We start from the raw sequence: 17,112 nt of genomic DNA on the forward strand, positions 1-17,112 counted from the left end.
GTTTCGTCTGCTTCAACATTCCATTATCAGTGAAGTCAAAACAAATTACCTAAAAATCACAGGTACTTCATTTAAAAGTCACACAATCTCAGTTAACGATAACATATTTAGTGTAAAAGTTCCGTCCAGGCATGGGAACACAGAAAAGAACTCCGCAAGCAATACATTTCGGATTTTTTTTTAATATGAGGCAGGCATTACCTGTAAATGGGGACGAAGTCTGTATGAATTATTTTTTTGTAACTCAATTATTTGTCAACAAAAAGACACGGATATACAGTAACGTTTCCGATTTTGGTTCTGTTGTTAGGGATTTTAGTTGTGACGTTATTTAAATTATGACGTCATATGCAATGTAAACATGAAACGCTATCATTAGGTAACGTTTTTTCATATCAAGGAATTATTAAAAATGAAATAAGTATTGCGCGTTCCTTCCTATTTTATACTAGACTGATAAATATATATTTTACTCAAAGTTTCATACAAACGAGACCGGAAAAAGGAAGTATATTGTACATTTCTGCGCAGGTCCGGGATTTCAAAACATGACATAAAAAAAATTGAACGATTTTGAGTTCATTAGTACAATGAAAAATTCGGGAAATTTTCCCGAATTTTTTTTTTTATTGAATTTTCTACTGTTATTGGGGACTTCGTCCCCATATAATGGCCATGCGGCATGCGGGGTAAACTACGGTGCACTGGTTGACCACGACTACTTATGTTCATCTGCCACATTATTCCCCAAATCAAGGAACAGTGATAATTATACTGTTGACTGGTTGTCACGGTTATTCATGGAGTCAATGGCGAATCCAGCATTTTTCATAAAAGGGGGGGGGGGGGGGCGCTGACCGGGTGCTCCAGTCATGCTTCAGGCTTCAGTGATTACCTATATAATCAACATTTTTTTCCCACGGACCGCCCCCTCTGGATCCTATGGTAGCCCACAGACTAATTCAAAACTTAACAAAAGTTTAGAACACAAACAAATATTCAAATAATTCACAATCTTCTAATTCTGTACTTCTTTGGCAAAATCTCAACAAATCTTTTCTATGATTATGTCACACCTTATACAGCATGTACAGTCCCAGGAGATGGAAACTGTTTTGTTTTCTCCCTCTTAGTTTATTCATAAAAGGAGACTTGAGTCTGAGTAGTACATTTAGAACTGACTACTGTATATATTGTATGCTCCCATATTGTCCAAAATTGGATTTTATTGGAAGATGGATTTATTTTAACCCATGAGAATGAGAACTTTGATAGGTATATACAGGGCATGTTACTTGGAAGTATGTGGGCTACATCCTTTAAAATTCAAGCTGCAACAGTGGCCTGCATATTTTATGCATCAGTTTAAACCGGATCAGAACATTTTCACTCTACCAAGTACTTTATCGCTATATCACTATCAGGTTCACATTTCAACCTATTTAGCAATACACACTTATGGTTATATAACCTCACAGTACCAAAATTATACTCAGTAACCAAATTGCACCTATTCAGCAAAAAAACCCTTCAAAAATTTTACTAAGTTTGCTTTCACCATGTGAAGTTATCTTATTATCATCTTTTTAAAATGAGTAAATTAAATTTGTTACCAGCATCCTTTTCTTAAAAAAAAAGTTTAAAGTATTAAATAATGTCAAATTGTTTGAAATATTTGAAGAAATAAAACAAAATTTATGTTTATATCCCAGTTTTAAGGATTTGAAAGTAACCATACATGTAATGATGATTGATGTATGGAATTTCGGTACTCACCTCATTACAGTATCATGGATTGTTTAGATGTAATTTCAAACCCATTTTTCAAGGACTCTACATGGATTCAAAATTAAAATGGTGTATCTATATTGTAAACAAGGATAGTCTACAAAATTAGCATAGAATAAACTTTTGTCTGGTACATAAAAAAAGTTGGTAAAAAACTGACAATTTAGGTGCAATTTGGGTATTCTCATGTTAGCAACTTCACAACAGAACTACAAATTTGTTTTCATGACCAAAACAAAAAAAAGTACAAATCTAAAGGCAATAAAATGCTTCGCCATGCACAGCCTGATACAACCTCAGATGTATGTTTAGCATATAAAATATATTTATGTCAGTTAGAATCAAACATGTTTTAATTTTGGATCCTTTAAACTTCAATAATGGACTAATTTAAAAACAGGTATCAGGTGAACCCACATATTTCTATTCAGCAGCAGTCTCTAACTACATATCTCCTTAATTTCATATGATAGTAAGTCCTAAAAAAATATTGAAAATGTGTACATTTAATTTTTTTTCTAGCTTCTCTCATGTGAAAGCAGTACCTTTTTGGTCACTATTTATGTGTTGCGTCTAAATAAGAATTGTAACACTTTATAGTGACTGAACAGGTTAAACAAATACTTCTCAAGAAACAGAAAAAGAAGAGAACTTAAAACAGCACCAGCCATGCCAGTATATGTATGAATAAAAACTCAGATCAGAATAGCATGGACAATATGTTAGTTCTAATGTACTTGTGAATATATTGTGAGGAAAGATATCAATAATTCTGCAGATAATGCAATTTTATCAAGTGTTTTGTACATTTTCTGTTAAAAATGTTCATAATCAGTGAAACTTTCAAACAGGCTAAACTAAATTTTTATTACTGAAAGTTTCAAACAATGACAAGTGTTTTATTTACCAAATAACTCATGTGTTTCTGTGAGAACAAACAATCATGTGTAATTTTTGGAATTGAAGGGAAATAAGATCCTTTTGCAGTGCACTTGAGCAGGTCAATTGTGAATATATACTTACTAAATATATTTTCTTCATCATGATACTCACATAGACATTATCAAGAAGTACATATCATTGGAAAAGTGCACAAATTACAGATAAAATATTAAATAAAAAATACCCTATTTTGAGTGCATCTCCTGCCAAATCACTATTTGTTGCATCTATATATAATACTAGACGAGTATAATCAATGTAAATAAGGTAATTTTTGGAAGAAAACCCCAAAATTTGGAAAAGAACCCTCCCCAATAATGTTGTACCAAAATCAATTCTAATCTTCCTTTTGTGTATTAAAGTTTCATAGAGATCCATTCACTTATACTCAAGTTATTGTCTAGAAACCAAATGTGTCTTCTTGAAAACAACTATGACACAAAAATATGACATGATTACTTTTGTATGCTTGTATTATAAAAAAAGACGATGTGGTATGTTTGCCAATGAGACAACTATCCACAAAAGACAAAAATGACACAAACATTAACAACTATAGGTAACCGTACGGCCTTCAACAATGAGCAAAGCCCAAACCACATTGTCAGCTATAAAAGGTCCCGATAAGACAATGTAAAACAATTCAAACAAGAAAACTAACGGCCTTATTTATGTAAAAAAATGAAAGAAAAACAAATATGTAACACATAAACAAACGACAACCACTGAATTACAGGCTCCTGACTTGGGACAGGCACATACAAAAATAATTGTATTTCCCATTTCCATTCTCAATTTTATTTTGCTGCCATTTAAAAACTTGAAAAGTAAGCTACATCCTGTACATGTAACAAAAAAAAATATATATGCAAAAAATAACATAAAACCGACTCTTAATCAGTACAAAAAATTGATGTAGAACTCACAAACTGACGATGATCAGAATTACAAATGTTTGTTTATTAGAGTCTGATTTTTTTTTACGAAAGCTCTTCAGCGCTATCAATTAAACTTATTTAGTCAAAATTTAACACTAGTTTAAAGGTATATCATAACAAATTGGCAAATACAGCCTTATTATCACCTTAAAAACTACTGTGTACGGAGTTACATGTGCGGTTTGGGAAGTTTTATGTTTTTAGATATATAAAAGTTCAATTTATTTTGCATTTCTGAAAGATAAAATCATTTTTGGTCAATATCAAATTATTTTTTTTTGTCGTATGCTTGAATAGATTTTTTATTCATCAATTTGGGAATCAGAAATTTTTTTTCCGGAAAAATACCATTACCCCTCATACCTTTTCAAGTTCAATGTTCGTTCCCTACACATTTTCCATCTGAACTTATAATTTTATTTTAGACATAAACAATATATTAATGTAGCCTAGGACATTCGTTCTGAACATGCATGAAATATTTGCCACTGGACGTTAAACAACCAACAACCTAATCTATATTTAGGACATTGTCTTAGTACAAAGCTGGCATTTAAGGTAGCGCCTTCCTCATATTATTATAGATATGAACGACCAACGGATTTAAACATGAGTAATACGACGAATGTGTATAGCAGAATAGACGTTTCCGGAGCACATTGGCTCACATGAGTTTTTTCCGGACTGTTTTCGTCTTTCCTTCTCTAACCTTTGGTTATGGCGTTGTCTCTTTTTTCACTGTGGCTTCTGATTTTTTATTGTAACTCACTTTGTTATCTTCTTCACTTTTTCGCTACAGTTCTGTCTTTGTCTACAGTTTTTTGTATAGTTCATATTCTATAATAGTAGTTTTATAGTTCATTTGCGCGACTACCTTCAAATTCTATGTTGATAAAGTAAACAAAAAATTCCAAATTCGATTATGCTGTTGTTTTTTTTTTGTTTTTTTTTTGCTACCAACCCATTTGGCATCTTTTCTTTTTCTACTGCAGTTTTCAAGTCTTTACTTGGTTTTTTTTGTCATTCATAGATTATTTTTAATAGTTTAATCTTTCTATGTATATAAGTAAAGGAGAGTCACGATTGATGATAGCGATGTAAGCTCGAGAACTAGGCTAAGTGTAAACAAACTAACAATATGACAGCAAATGTGAAATAATGTTACTTACTAGAATATACACAATTCTGTAAGATTAAGAGGTAAGCTTAACCTACAATATTTGTTTCATGAGGTCTTGAAACGAACTTAATCCACCAAATAAATATTTCTTCATTAAAATCCATAAAACATATGACTTTTTCAGGCTAAGCTTAAAAGTATATCAAATGTTTTGATTTAGTTTGCTATTCTGTTATCACGAAATTTCAATACTTCAAAAGATCAAAGGATCCGCTGACCAAACCTTGTCGAAAAGATTATCGATATTTGGAGATTAATGTTGCAATTTACACCAATATTTTCTCAGACACGATTTTCAGTGTTTTCCCAATCGTCTTGATAAATTGTGTATTCCCCGACACTGTTTAAAGAGACTTTATATGATAATAGTTATTTAAAATGTTAACACTTAACAGTGTTTGATCTATACTTAATTTTAAGACACGAACATAGCAAATTGTGTATATACAGTGAGTAAGCATACAATCAGCTTAAGTGTGAGCTATGAAGTTTTGTCCAACATCTTTTCTTTGGTTCAGCTATTTTAAAGAAAGAGAGAATTAGTGTTCTATAAGTTATAACTTTGAATTACCTATTGGTATAAAAAAAGAAAGATGAGTATGATTGCAAAAGAGAAAACTCTCCACAAGAAACCAAAATGACACAGAAATTAACAACTATAGGCCTTCAACAATGAGCAAAATATTGGTAGTCTAAAATATCCTGCATAGACTTAAATTGCATGCATGAAAGATTCCTACCAAAATTTAGTTGTAAAAATTGATTGGTTGAAAAGTAAATGCTAAACTGCGATAACAGATATCCGATATCAGGACTCTCATCACTTGTACTCACAGGTACATAATGCATGTACGGGGATGCGTACTATGCTTTATTTGGTTTTGCTTAGAACAATAATTTAAAAGATTACTACCCAGGGACATATATTATGCTTCTGAACTTATTTACACTGGAAGACGGGTAGGAATTCCGCGATGAATTTAATTATGTACTTTAAGAAATATGAGAATAGGTGAAGATGAGATTCATTTATTGTTAAACAGCTATTTCTCCTCTTAAATCAAAGTGTGAGTCCTCAAAGTATGAACATATTTACTAATTAGCATTTTTTTTTGTAAATCAAATGTCTGCTACGGTATAGCATACAAATTGTTGTTCTTTTTTTATTTTGTCTTACCCGTCTCGCTATATATTATCTTATGTTATGATTATTTGTTCCTTTGTGTCCAAGGTTAAGAAATTTTGAAAATCTGGACTCACACTATTATTTTTTTGTTAACATAAGTTAATAGTAGGCAATAAAATTGAGAATGGAAATGGGGGTCAAAGAGACAACAACCCGACCAAATAAAAAACAACAGCAGAGGGTCACCAACAGGTCTTCAATGTAGCGAGAAATTCCCGCACCCGGAGGCGTCCTTCAGCTGGCCCCTAAACAAATATATACTAGTCCAGTGATAATGAACGCCATACTAATTTCCAAATTGTACACAAGAAACTAAAATTAAAATAATACAAGACTAACAAAGGCCAGAGGCTCCTGACTTGGGACAGGCGCAAAAATGCGGCGGGGTTAAACATGTTTGTGAGATCTCAACCCTCCCCCTATACCTCTAACCAATGTAATAAAGTAAACGCATAACAATACGCACATTAAAATTCAGTTCAAGAGAAATCCGAGTCTGATGTCAGAAGATGTAACCAAAGAAAATAAACAAAATGACAATAATACATAAATAACAACAGACTACTAGCAGTTAACTGACATGCCAGCTCCAGACTTCATTTATGCTAGTTCTATATTGCGATTTTTTTCTGTGCTACATGATGCTTGTACTTGTTCTTGCCGTATATATTGCATGTCAGTTACTAAACAAAGCAAGTTGAAATCAAAGGGTCAATCAAAGACAAGCTAAAGAAATGCTTGCAGTGAGTTGGTGTCTGCCTCTATGAACAACCATGTAACAGACGGTTTTAACATTGTAGTGATCGTGTCTGTGCACAGCTTGGAACAATCTGTTGTCATATGAGTCCAAGATAGCACTGACCGTCGGGGGCCTACAATGTATCTGATATTATGCCGACTCCAGCAAGTTAAAAGTATATACTGACTATATATAATCTAATAACTGACCAAATAGGTTCTATAAAGGATGCAATTTACTAGAAATCGGCGTCAAGAGAGAGATAATCTCTGAGTTATACACAAGCGCTAATTCTTCTATTTTTCACCTATAGATGTTTTGTTCAGTAACGACTAACGAACAGTTTTGTATTTGAGAAAGAAAGAAGAATAATAATAAGGTCCCACACAACCCCTCCTATATCTGTTAGAAATAGGCATAGTTGAAGACTTTATTTAGTGATCTGAAAGCATGTTGTACAAAATATGAAGCATGAAGCGCTATTACCTTTTTTGTATCAAGTAGAACATTTTACTTTTTCTATTGTGTACTGGAAAGTATATAATTTGACTAAAATTCAAGTTAGCACGTTTATTTATGCTTGCAAAATTAGAATTAAAAGTAAAATAGTTTGAGGCATTACTCAATATGTCAACACTGGTTGATCCTTATGTTATGCTTTGATTTTAAGATCAAATTCTTATTGAATGAAGGCTACAACCTTAATCGATTTCTCAGAGGACTGTATAAAATTAAGTTAGGATATGATTTGCCGCAACGTTTTATTTGATTGCGTTGTTGATATAAAAAGAACATCAGCATACAAATCCAAGAAAGCAATGTAAAAAAAACTTGAATGTTATGCGTCTTAAAAAGTCGTGTTTACTCGTAAAAGTCTCTACTCGAGCGGAACGTCCCAACGACTGATTGATCATACTTCGAGTGGGGTCAGGTACGTTAAAGTTACCGTTAGTTAGTAAACATTAAAGTCAACATTACAACATGTGGTAAACCTTAAATGGTTTAAATGTAAATTATGGATTACAGAAAAACATAAACTATGGGATTTGAGACAGGAAAATTTGTACCAGGGGTTGAGAAGGATAAGAGGTGTTTGCTGTGCAACCTCGTGTTAGACAATCCTATTAAAACTCCGTGTGGACATTTGTTTTGTTCGGGTTGCATTTTACCCTGGGTTGTACAGCATAAAAACTGCCCTTTATGCTATCAGACTATTCAAACTTGTGAATTGGAAAATGAACTTTATTTGAGAGATTTCATTTTAAACTCAACTGTACGTTGTGAATTCAGGACTCAAGGATGTACTAAAATAGTTCGACTTCTGGATTCAGAATTACATGGTAAGCACTGCGAATTCAGACCTGTCAAATGTTCGAACTTGGGTTGTGATACTGTTCTTCGCAGCAGAGAACTTGAAACGCACAAATCTACTAAGTGTCCGTTTCGTGATGCTTTTATATGCTCTAAAGGTTGCGGGCTGCCCTTGCTCCAAGAGCTACAGGAGACCCATGACTGCGTAACAGCTCTGACATCACAGATTGCAATATACGAAAATCAGCTAAACAATATGGAAATAGGACTGAATAACATGACCATCCAGTTTAACAAAAAAGAAAACTGCTTTATAAACCAGATTGCAAGTTTACACGGAGAACTGAAATTACAGGCAATAAACTTTAGGAAGAAAATGATCCTGTGCCAGAGGATGTCAGCCGATAACAATTTCATGGTAGGTTTACTGGTGGGTTGCTGCTAGTTATGTCAAAATACTAAGAATTATTTTTTTCTAGGCATTCGGGAAAAAAAACATGCGTAAACCTATGCATGTGTTTACGGCAATTACTTTATTTGACACTTTGAGGAATTCCCAATGCTCTTCAACTTCGTGCTCTATTTGGCCTTTTTAACTATTTTGGATTTTAACGTCACTGATGGGTTTTTGTAGTTGAAACGCGAGTCTGGCGCAAATACAAAATGACAATCCTGGTATCTACGATGAGTTTAGTTGAAGCGTTGACATGTTGTCGTTCCATTTGTAGCTTCTCCTTTTTAATCTTAATTGCCCTTTTTTGTAGTGGTGGTGTTTGGGTAATTTGGTCTTTTACTAGAGTACCTCTATCTTGATACATACGGCAGGTGTCGCATATCACACACAATTATGTATAGGACTATAGACGGTTGATCCGTCTTGCCACGATAAAAAAAAAATCTGTGACCTACATATAGCTTTAGAAGAAAAAAAAGCAACAAACAAACGAACATGCCAATGCGTTAATTGTTCGTTTGATAAAAAGGCTATTGCATGGCTTACGTGGATGTAAATCGAAACTTGATTTGAATTTATATTCAATCATACAGCTGTGACTACGTCACCTCTGACATTTCTCTTTGAAGTATTTATGTAAAAATTAATTGATTCCAAAGGTCATAATACATATTCTAATTTAAAACAACTTATTCTTGTAACACATGTAGTAAAAAAAATACGTGCTACTACTTATACAATAGCGCGTTTTGTATTTGTTCGAGATATGAGGCCCTAATAGTGAAAACAAACAGACCCATTGGACGTCGTAATCCCAGACTATGGTTATAGGCAATTTGAATATTCAACCAACCTATCAAATTCTTCCTAACGTCTTCTTCAGTTTTCGCTGATGAAATTGTGCTGGACATAAGAATCATAATAAATATGTTTTTTTTGGTCCAAAATAAGTCTAAAATAAGAATCAAAAACGTCTTTGGGATTTAAAATTCATAAGAAACCTCTTTTTATATACCGCATAATTTACCCAAAGTTATGGTTCTTTCAAATAAACAAATTAAACATGTTGTGAAATTGCATTGGTGCGTTTGAAATTGTTTGCTAATTGTTCATCAGCAAATACTTCATGATTTATATTTCAAACAGTCATGAGTTGGTTTTCCCGATTGAATGTTTTTACATTACTATTATTTTGGGCCCCTTTATAGCTTGCTGTTCGGTGTGAGCCAAGGCTCAGTGTTGAAGGCCGTACCTTGACCTATAATGGTTTACTTTTATTACAATGTAACATGAAGTTCTAGTACATGTATATGGCATTCGGAAACATGTATGTAAAAACTTCATGATTTACATTAATAAAATGATTGAAAGAAATGAGCCAGCTTTATCTATGTCATGTGAAAGTTAAATGATATAGGCCTGTCCAGTCTCGGTGATTTGAAAATAATGCAAAATATGTATGTAACATATTTCTAAAACTATATAACAACACGCGATTACAGTGTTGTGGTTAGCTCTGTATCGATGACGGACAAAAGGTCTACTTTTCACAATGTAACTGAAATGTGGGTCTATTTTTTTCTTTAGCTTGTGAATCATATTGACAAAAGGATACATTTCAAACACTTAAACTTGGTTTTGACGTGTCTATTTCAACTAGATTTACCGTTAAATATTCGAAATGTACATTTTTTTTTAATTTGATAAATACTCAATCATTTTTAAATGCTAATAGACGATCTTATCAACCTTTGAAACAAAGATTCCCCGGGACTGCATGGCGCACCCATAGGAAGACTATTATTGTTTCAAAATACATTAAGAAGTAAAGTTAACCCAACAGCGTGCCAAAACTCATCAATTTGAAATTTACCCTGTGTGGGATGCAACGATCTACTCAATAGATTTTTTATCATTGGTATCTTTGTCATCTTGATTGTAACAAATCACGTAATCTATATTTTTACTACTTTGGGTTTGTATACAAAAGAGTTGCAACGCCGACCCTTCAGCGGTCTGACTGGCATGCTGCATGAAAAAAAGAGGAAAAAGCTCTTTGTCTAGCTGTCTTACACCATATTAACACACAAAGATGGATGGAATGCAACTTCTCCCCACTGGGAGATCTTATCGGTTATGTGTCCTTTGGTTTGTAGAGAAGAAAAAATATATATACATGTTCTTCAAATTATTTGATGACTTCGTGGCCAAGCCAGCTGTTACCTGAGATATGTAAAGCAGAGTGTTAATGAGTTTTTTGTTTCTTTGTTTCATTTTTTAAATTTCCCATGAAATATTCTGCAACTCCATTGTTTATCTTCTTATTCTATTGTTAGTTATCATTCATTTTTTTATGATTAGCTTATCATTGCGTTCATATGAAGTTGCGTACTATATCTTCAGTCGAATACAATCCAGAGGCGGATTTAGGGGGGGGCAGGGGTCTCGCCCCCCCTTTTTTGGAAAAAAATTGGTTGCTTATATAGGGAATCATTGAAGCGTGACTGGAGCGGGCCCCCTTTTAGGTCAGTCAGTGGGCCCCCACTTATGCAAATTTCTGGATCCGCCACTGCTGAATCTATAATAAATTGAATGTTCAGGATTAAACTGCTCCCTAATATAAAAAAACCAAGTGTGTTTACGGAGTATTTTTTCTGATGAAAAATATGTTCATGCTCCCACCTTTATGATCGGTCCCTGCAGTCAATCCCTATTAGATCATGCATAATTTGCGCATATATTTGCAACGCTCCTCCAAGAACTTTCAACCCAGGAGGTCTTAACATTTATTTACAAAAGACATCACAATTACTGTAAATGACCTTTTTATCAAAAGTGAATGTTTATTGGCCACGTTTTACGCTATTGAATGGCTTTAAATTTGAATATCTGACAAATATATTATGTTGGTATTGAGTTGTTATTTAGAGATGAATAAGTTTCAAAAGGAAACATTTTCTCGCTAATCACACATTAAAATAAACACTAAAACTAGTGAAAAGATTTTTTTGTGCCAATGTGATTCTAAATATATGCTATTTTTAGTGTTTGAAGTCCAGAAAATAAGATATAGAAATGTTTATGAAGCAGACTGGCATGGGACTTAACATTTGCATGTTATCGATGAATAGGTATAATCGTTTGGGTATACTTAAGAAATAATTGATGCAAGCTATACTTTATTGTAGTTTTGACATGGGTAGGCATTATATTCGTGATTATTTTTTAGGGCTAAAATAACACGAATATAATGCCTACCCATGTTAAAACTACAATACAGTAAAGCTTGCATCAATTACTTCGATTCTGATTAGAACAATTAAGGTAATTTCTATGTCCGATGTGTATAAGGGTAAATTTAAAGTGATTGTGTAGGCTCTTCCATGAATCTTCCTTTTTTGTTTGTAAAGAAACAAACAGCTGGCACTGTGATTTTTCAGAGGGATGAGTTTTTGAACAGCCAGCATGAACGGTTGTCATATCTAGGTCAAATATGTCAATTTCGGAACACATTACAGTCATAATAAATGAATTAGTAACAACATGTGCATTATTTAAGAGTTAGGAAGTGTTTTGAGTTAGTAAAATATATTAAATGCTTGCCAATTTTATAAAATTCATTATTCAACAGTAGTCAACACACGCATGTGCCAAAAAAAATTGGATTTAGAGCATGGGTTTATTCATAAAGCGAAAGAATAACGTCATATTAGAATTTACAATAAACGCAATAATCATGATTGTCCTACATGCAAAACCCTCGTCAGTTGGCATAATTGCATGATTGCTCACTGAACAAAGCGTATATACAAGGCCGAAGTTTAACAGTTACGAATTGTAGAAATAGACAACTTTTATCAATTAAAAGAAGATTTAAACAATTGTCTTGTAGCTTTGATTTTGCTAAAGGAAGAATCTCATGAGGGGGAGATTGGTGCCGTCAGATCACATAAATAATACAAAACCAAAAAAGCCACTAAATCTTTTAGACGGTGGTCTTTAAATACTCCTATTTTTTTATACCATTCTATACCTCCCGTGTATTTTATGTGCAGCTTTATATTGGTGGTCCCTGTTGGCCGATGCACGGTGCCTTTTGAAGGTACTTGTGTGATTTTGCACATGAAAAAGTGGGACTACTATATAATATAATAGTTTTGATATCAAATCAAGGGCGGCCGCTGAAACAATATTAATGTGACTATTTTTAGAAGTTTCAGTTAAACCAGCGTTTAACGTTTCAACTTATTTACACAGCATTTCAAGTTAGGCATTTTAGCATTCCTGATAAATGGTTAGATTTAGAAAAACTTAAGGTTTAGTTTTTCTTACATAATCAAGTTTTGTTTATTTTCTTAAGTTATCCATTTGTCATGGACATATTTTCAAACTAAAACTAGGGCTAATGTGTCAAATTCTATTTGCTTAAATTCGGGAAATAAAATATATTTAAACTAAATCAAACTAATGGAGCATGCCAACTGTACAGAAAAACCCCATATAGAACGAAGTACTTATGATATAGATCTGAGTGTCTTATTTCCGAAATTTCCCGAACGGGTGGCGAACGAAATATGATTTCAAGAAGGTGCCGAAAGTGTCTTTGGCTAAAGTGTCCGGTCGAGTGCACCTCGTGCAAAGCGAAGTCTCGTACGACGAAACGATACAGGGATGATACTGACACAGATAAACCATCCAGATCTTAAAAACATGATGCTTTCTATGTTCTGGATGAAAAGAATAGTTTGCCAATTTCACGACAAAATTTTGTAGCATCACTCATGAGTATAACAACAATAGTCTAAAAGTAAATTTATTCGCAAAACTCACTGAACTCCGAGGAAAAACGGAAAGGTGGTTTTCTCCGGGCACTTCGGCTTCCTCCATCAATCAAAACTGGCCGCCACGCAATAGTCTAAAATGCGATGCTTAAAAGTGGCTTCAAACCACCAAAAATCAAATCAAAATCAAATCAAAACGAAAAGTCCGTAATCAAAAACTGCTCAAACACATCAGAGACATACATATGTCTCTGAACACATCAAACGAATGAATAACAACTGTCAAAACCTGACGTGGTACAGGCATTTTAATTACAAAATGGTGGATTAAACCTGGTATTAAAGTACAGTAAAAGACCAACAACAGAGAAAACTACCAAAAACGAGGGGTGATCTCTGGTGCTCTGGAAGGGTAAGCAGATTCTGCTCCACCTGTAACACCTGTCCCATTGCTTATGTAAGTGCACACTCTGTTATAACATAACTCTGTTACTTATTCGGGGAACAGTTCCCCATTTGGTTGTAACCTGTTGTAAGTCCATATGGGTTAGTCATTAAGCTTGTATTCCAGGGATCTTTATTTAATGGCATTACTTTTTATTTTGTTTTATAGAATGACGAACAGCAGAGAATAAAGTTTCACTTAAAGAGAGATGATAACACACTTGGTGTCAATATAACTGGAGGATGTAAAGTTAGTATTTTACTTAGGTTCACACTTAGGAGAGATGATAACACACTAGCCTGACTAGGTGTCAATATTACTGAGTGATGCAAATAAGTATTTCTTTTTGGTTCACACATAAGGAGTGATAACACACTTGGTGTCAATATTACAAGAGGATGCAAAGTGTGTATTCCTCTTCAGTTCATACTTGCTATTCATGGTGGAGGCAATGTTATTGTGTTATTTTACATCTAAGCTTTTCTATGGCCTGCAAACGGTATAGCAGAGCCATATTAAGTTACAATGAAACATTTGATAGTCTTTTTTTTCTATTTAAAATTTTAAAAAGCATCACTGAAGAGACATGTATTGTCGAAATGCACATCTGGTGCAAAAAAATTGGTACCGTTAATTTTATTACTACCACTGGGTCGATGCCTCTGCTGGTGGACTATTAGTCCCCGAGGGTATCACCTGCCCAGTAGCCAGTACTTCGGTACTGGCATGAAAATACGGATTTTTTGTGTTATTAAAATTTGCTGTTACAAAATGATAAATTATTATAAATTAAGGAATGTATCTCCCTCATGCAAAGCTCTGATTCCTTTCACAGATTTGGTTATACTTTTTGGACCTTTTGGATTATAGCTCTTCATCTTTTATATAAGCTTTGGGTTTCAAATATTTTGGCAACGAGCATCACTGAAGAGACATGTATTGTCGAAATGCGCATCTGGTGCAAGAAAATTGGTACCGTTAATTTTATTACCTTCTTATCTTCTTTGTAAATCTCAGTATCTACTGTAATACTTTCTTATTTATATATTTAATATAAAAGAAAGAATCATATTCAATGTCAGAGTCAGAACAGTATGCATCATGTTGTATAAGTTGAAAAGAATGCTGCAAAAAAAGAGAAAGACTTAGCCCTCATGTGCTAAAAGCTTTGTGTAGCTTCACTTAATTCTCCCCATAGCTTGTTTCTTGCTTCATAAATAAACCCTTATTTCACAGGAAATGTGTCAAGATCTCTCAACAATATTGTAGAAGACATTTTGAAAATCCATGGTATGCATTCAAATTCATGTAATTCAATTAGAAAAGTTAAACGTCATTATAGTTTTTGCGTCTTCTGTTCAATTCTCTTGTGGCCCAATGGTTTCTTGACAATAGAAGTTTGTTTTATTGTCTGTCAAACTCAGTGCAAATGTTTCCAAGCTAGAAGCAATAATTCTTGTAATAAAATTTACATAAATTAGAGAAAAAAGAAATCTTCACTAGTTTCCAGTTTAAAAGTTCCAATAAAAGTTGAGAAGAGATGAAAAGAAAGATTCTTTTCTGCAGCCTCTTTTCGTCATGCACACCAATTTAGAAAAGAGGGAAATGTTGTCAAACAAAGGAACTGTTAAGAATAAAATCTTTTTAAGTTGATTTGTTTAATTACTGCTCTTACACAATGTCTCATTGTGAAAAGAAAATCAGGGAAAAAAATAAATAGATTGATTTAGCATGATTTAGCAATTATTTGAATGGAATTTACAAGTTTTTGCATTTTATGGAAGACAAAAGAATTCTTTATGAAAACATATACATTATACGTTTCTTTTTTATTGATAATTGTGTTAATGTCAAGATTTTACAAGGTATTTTTCAATCTTTTTTTTAATATATGATCTACAACAATTCAGTCTAACAAATATTACATTTATGTATGTTAAGTTGACAACATTTTAGTTGTAAGTACAAAAATAATCATCATTACTTTTATAAAAAACAAATACAATATATTATCCCTTTTTTAGTAAAAATATGTCAAAATCAAGTTATTCTCATTTGCTTAAGTTTGAAAATAACAAACATTTGTGATCTTAGTATTAATGGCCCCACAATGAAGATGTCGGTGCCATATAGTTTTACCCTTGTCTGTCATTCTGAAATTCCGTCATTCTGTAATTCCGTAATTCCGTCAATCCGTCATTCTGCAACAAACCATTATACCCATTTTTTTTCTAAAAGCCTTCAGATATTGGCGCGATTTTTGGTGTGTGAGTTAACCATGATGAGTTACAGATCAATTTTAAGTTTCTTTCCACTCCGCTAATTTTTGCTGAAATTATGGGCTTTGGACTTTGATAAATTGCTGAAAATCTCAGTTATACAGACTTTTTTTCTAAATGCTTTCAGATATTGTGATGATTTTTGGCATGTGAGTTAACCAAGATGAGTTACAGATCAAGTTTAAGTCTTGTTTTGGTCGACTAATTTTGAGGAAATTAAGGGCTATTGACTTGGATAAATTGTTGAAAATCACAGTTATACAGACTTTTTTTTGCAAATGTGCTGATTTTTGGTATCTGAGCTAACCATGATGAGTTACAGATCAAGTTTAAGCTTTGTTCCGCTCCGCTAATTTTTGCCAAAATTAAAAAGTTTACAACTTTGAAAATTGTTGAATATCACAGTTATATGGACATTTTTCTACACGTCTCCAGATTTTGAGCTGATTTTTGATATGTGAGACTTCCAACATGTTTAAGTCCACATGTGTTTTTGAAATTGCAGATTTTAAAACTTTTTGAGATGGGGCCATTCGTGTCACTTTGACACATCTAGTTTTTATTTAAATATAGTTGTCTTTCAAAAAAAATTAGTGGTCTAAATAGATACTACTGTAATCACTAGCTAGTCAACACTGAGGTTGTGAGTTTGAATTCCGTTCCTGCGGGTCCACTTGACTCCAATCTTAATTGACTAGGAATTGCCAGTTTTCCTATTGAAGGTCACTGGTTTTCTCAGGGCACACTGGTTTCCTCCACCAATATAAACTGGCCACCAAGAAAAAAACCCCAAAACCATGCTTAAAAGTGGCATTAAAACCCCATAAATCAAATAAAGGAAAAATTACAACAATAAAGTATGACAATATTAAATGAAATTCAAAATTGGGATTAGGAAACAAGTTAAGAGAAACTTATATAAATCTGTCTCCAAACATTTTGTTTTGGTTTAATATGCTAGAAATTTTGGTGGGGAATTATAAATAAAACATTTGTATGTCAGATGCAGCTGTATAGATTTTTATGTTAAGAATTCCTATTGAAGTGTCACAAACAAAGAACAGTAACA

General features: G+C 33.2%; 1 protein-coding gene across 5 annotated transcripts in view; it reads left to right on the forward strand.

Moving 5' to 3' along the window:
• The first annotated feature begins 7,495 nt into the window (after positions 1–7,495).
• Positions 7,496–17,112, forward strand: part of LOC139484754 (E3 ubiquitin-protein ligase PDZRN3-like) — a 130,716-nt gene continuing 121,099 nt past the window's right edge. For 2 of the 5 annotated variants that reach the window (XM_071268678.1, XM_071268686.1), the window contains exons 1-2: positions 7,496–8,502; positions 13,933–14,013. In XM_071268678.1, the coding sequence (XP_071124779.1) occupies positions 7,813–8,502; positions 13,933–14,013 (771 nt within the window). In that variant the 5' untranslated portion in view covers positions 7,496–7,812. Of the gene's footprint in view, positions 8,503–13,164; positions 13,346–13,373; positions 13,393–13,932; positions 14,014–17,112 lie in introns of those variants that run through there. The other 3 variants (XM_071268702.1, XM_071268709.1, XM_071268720.1) reach the window with 3 other exon arrangements.

The sequence above is a fragment of the Mytilus edulis genome, chromosome 1 (assembly GCF_963676685.1).
Source record: "Mytilus edulis chromosome 1, xbMytEdul2.2, whole genome shotgun sequence".
Taxonomy (NCBI): Eukaryota; Metazoa; Mollusca; class Bivalvia; order Mytilida; family Mytilidae; genus Mytilus; species Mytilus edulis.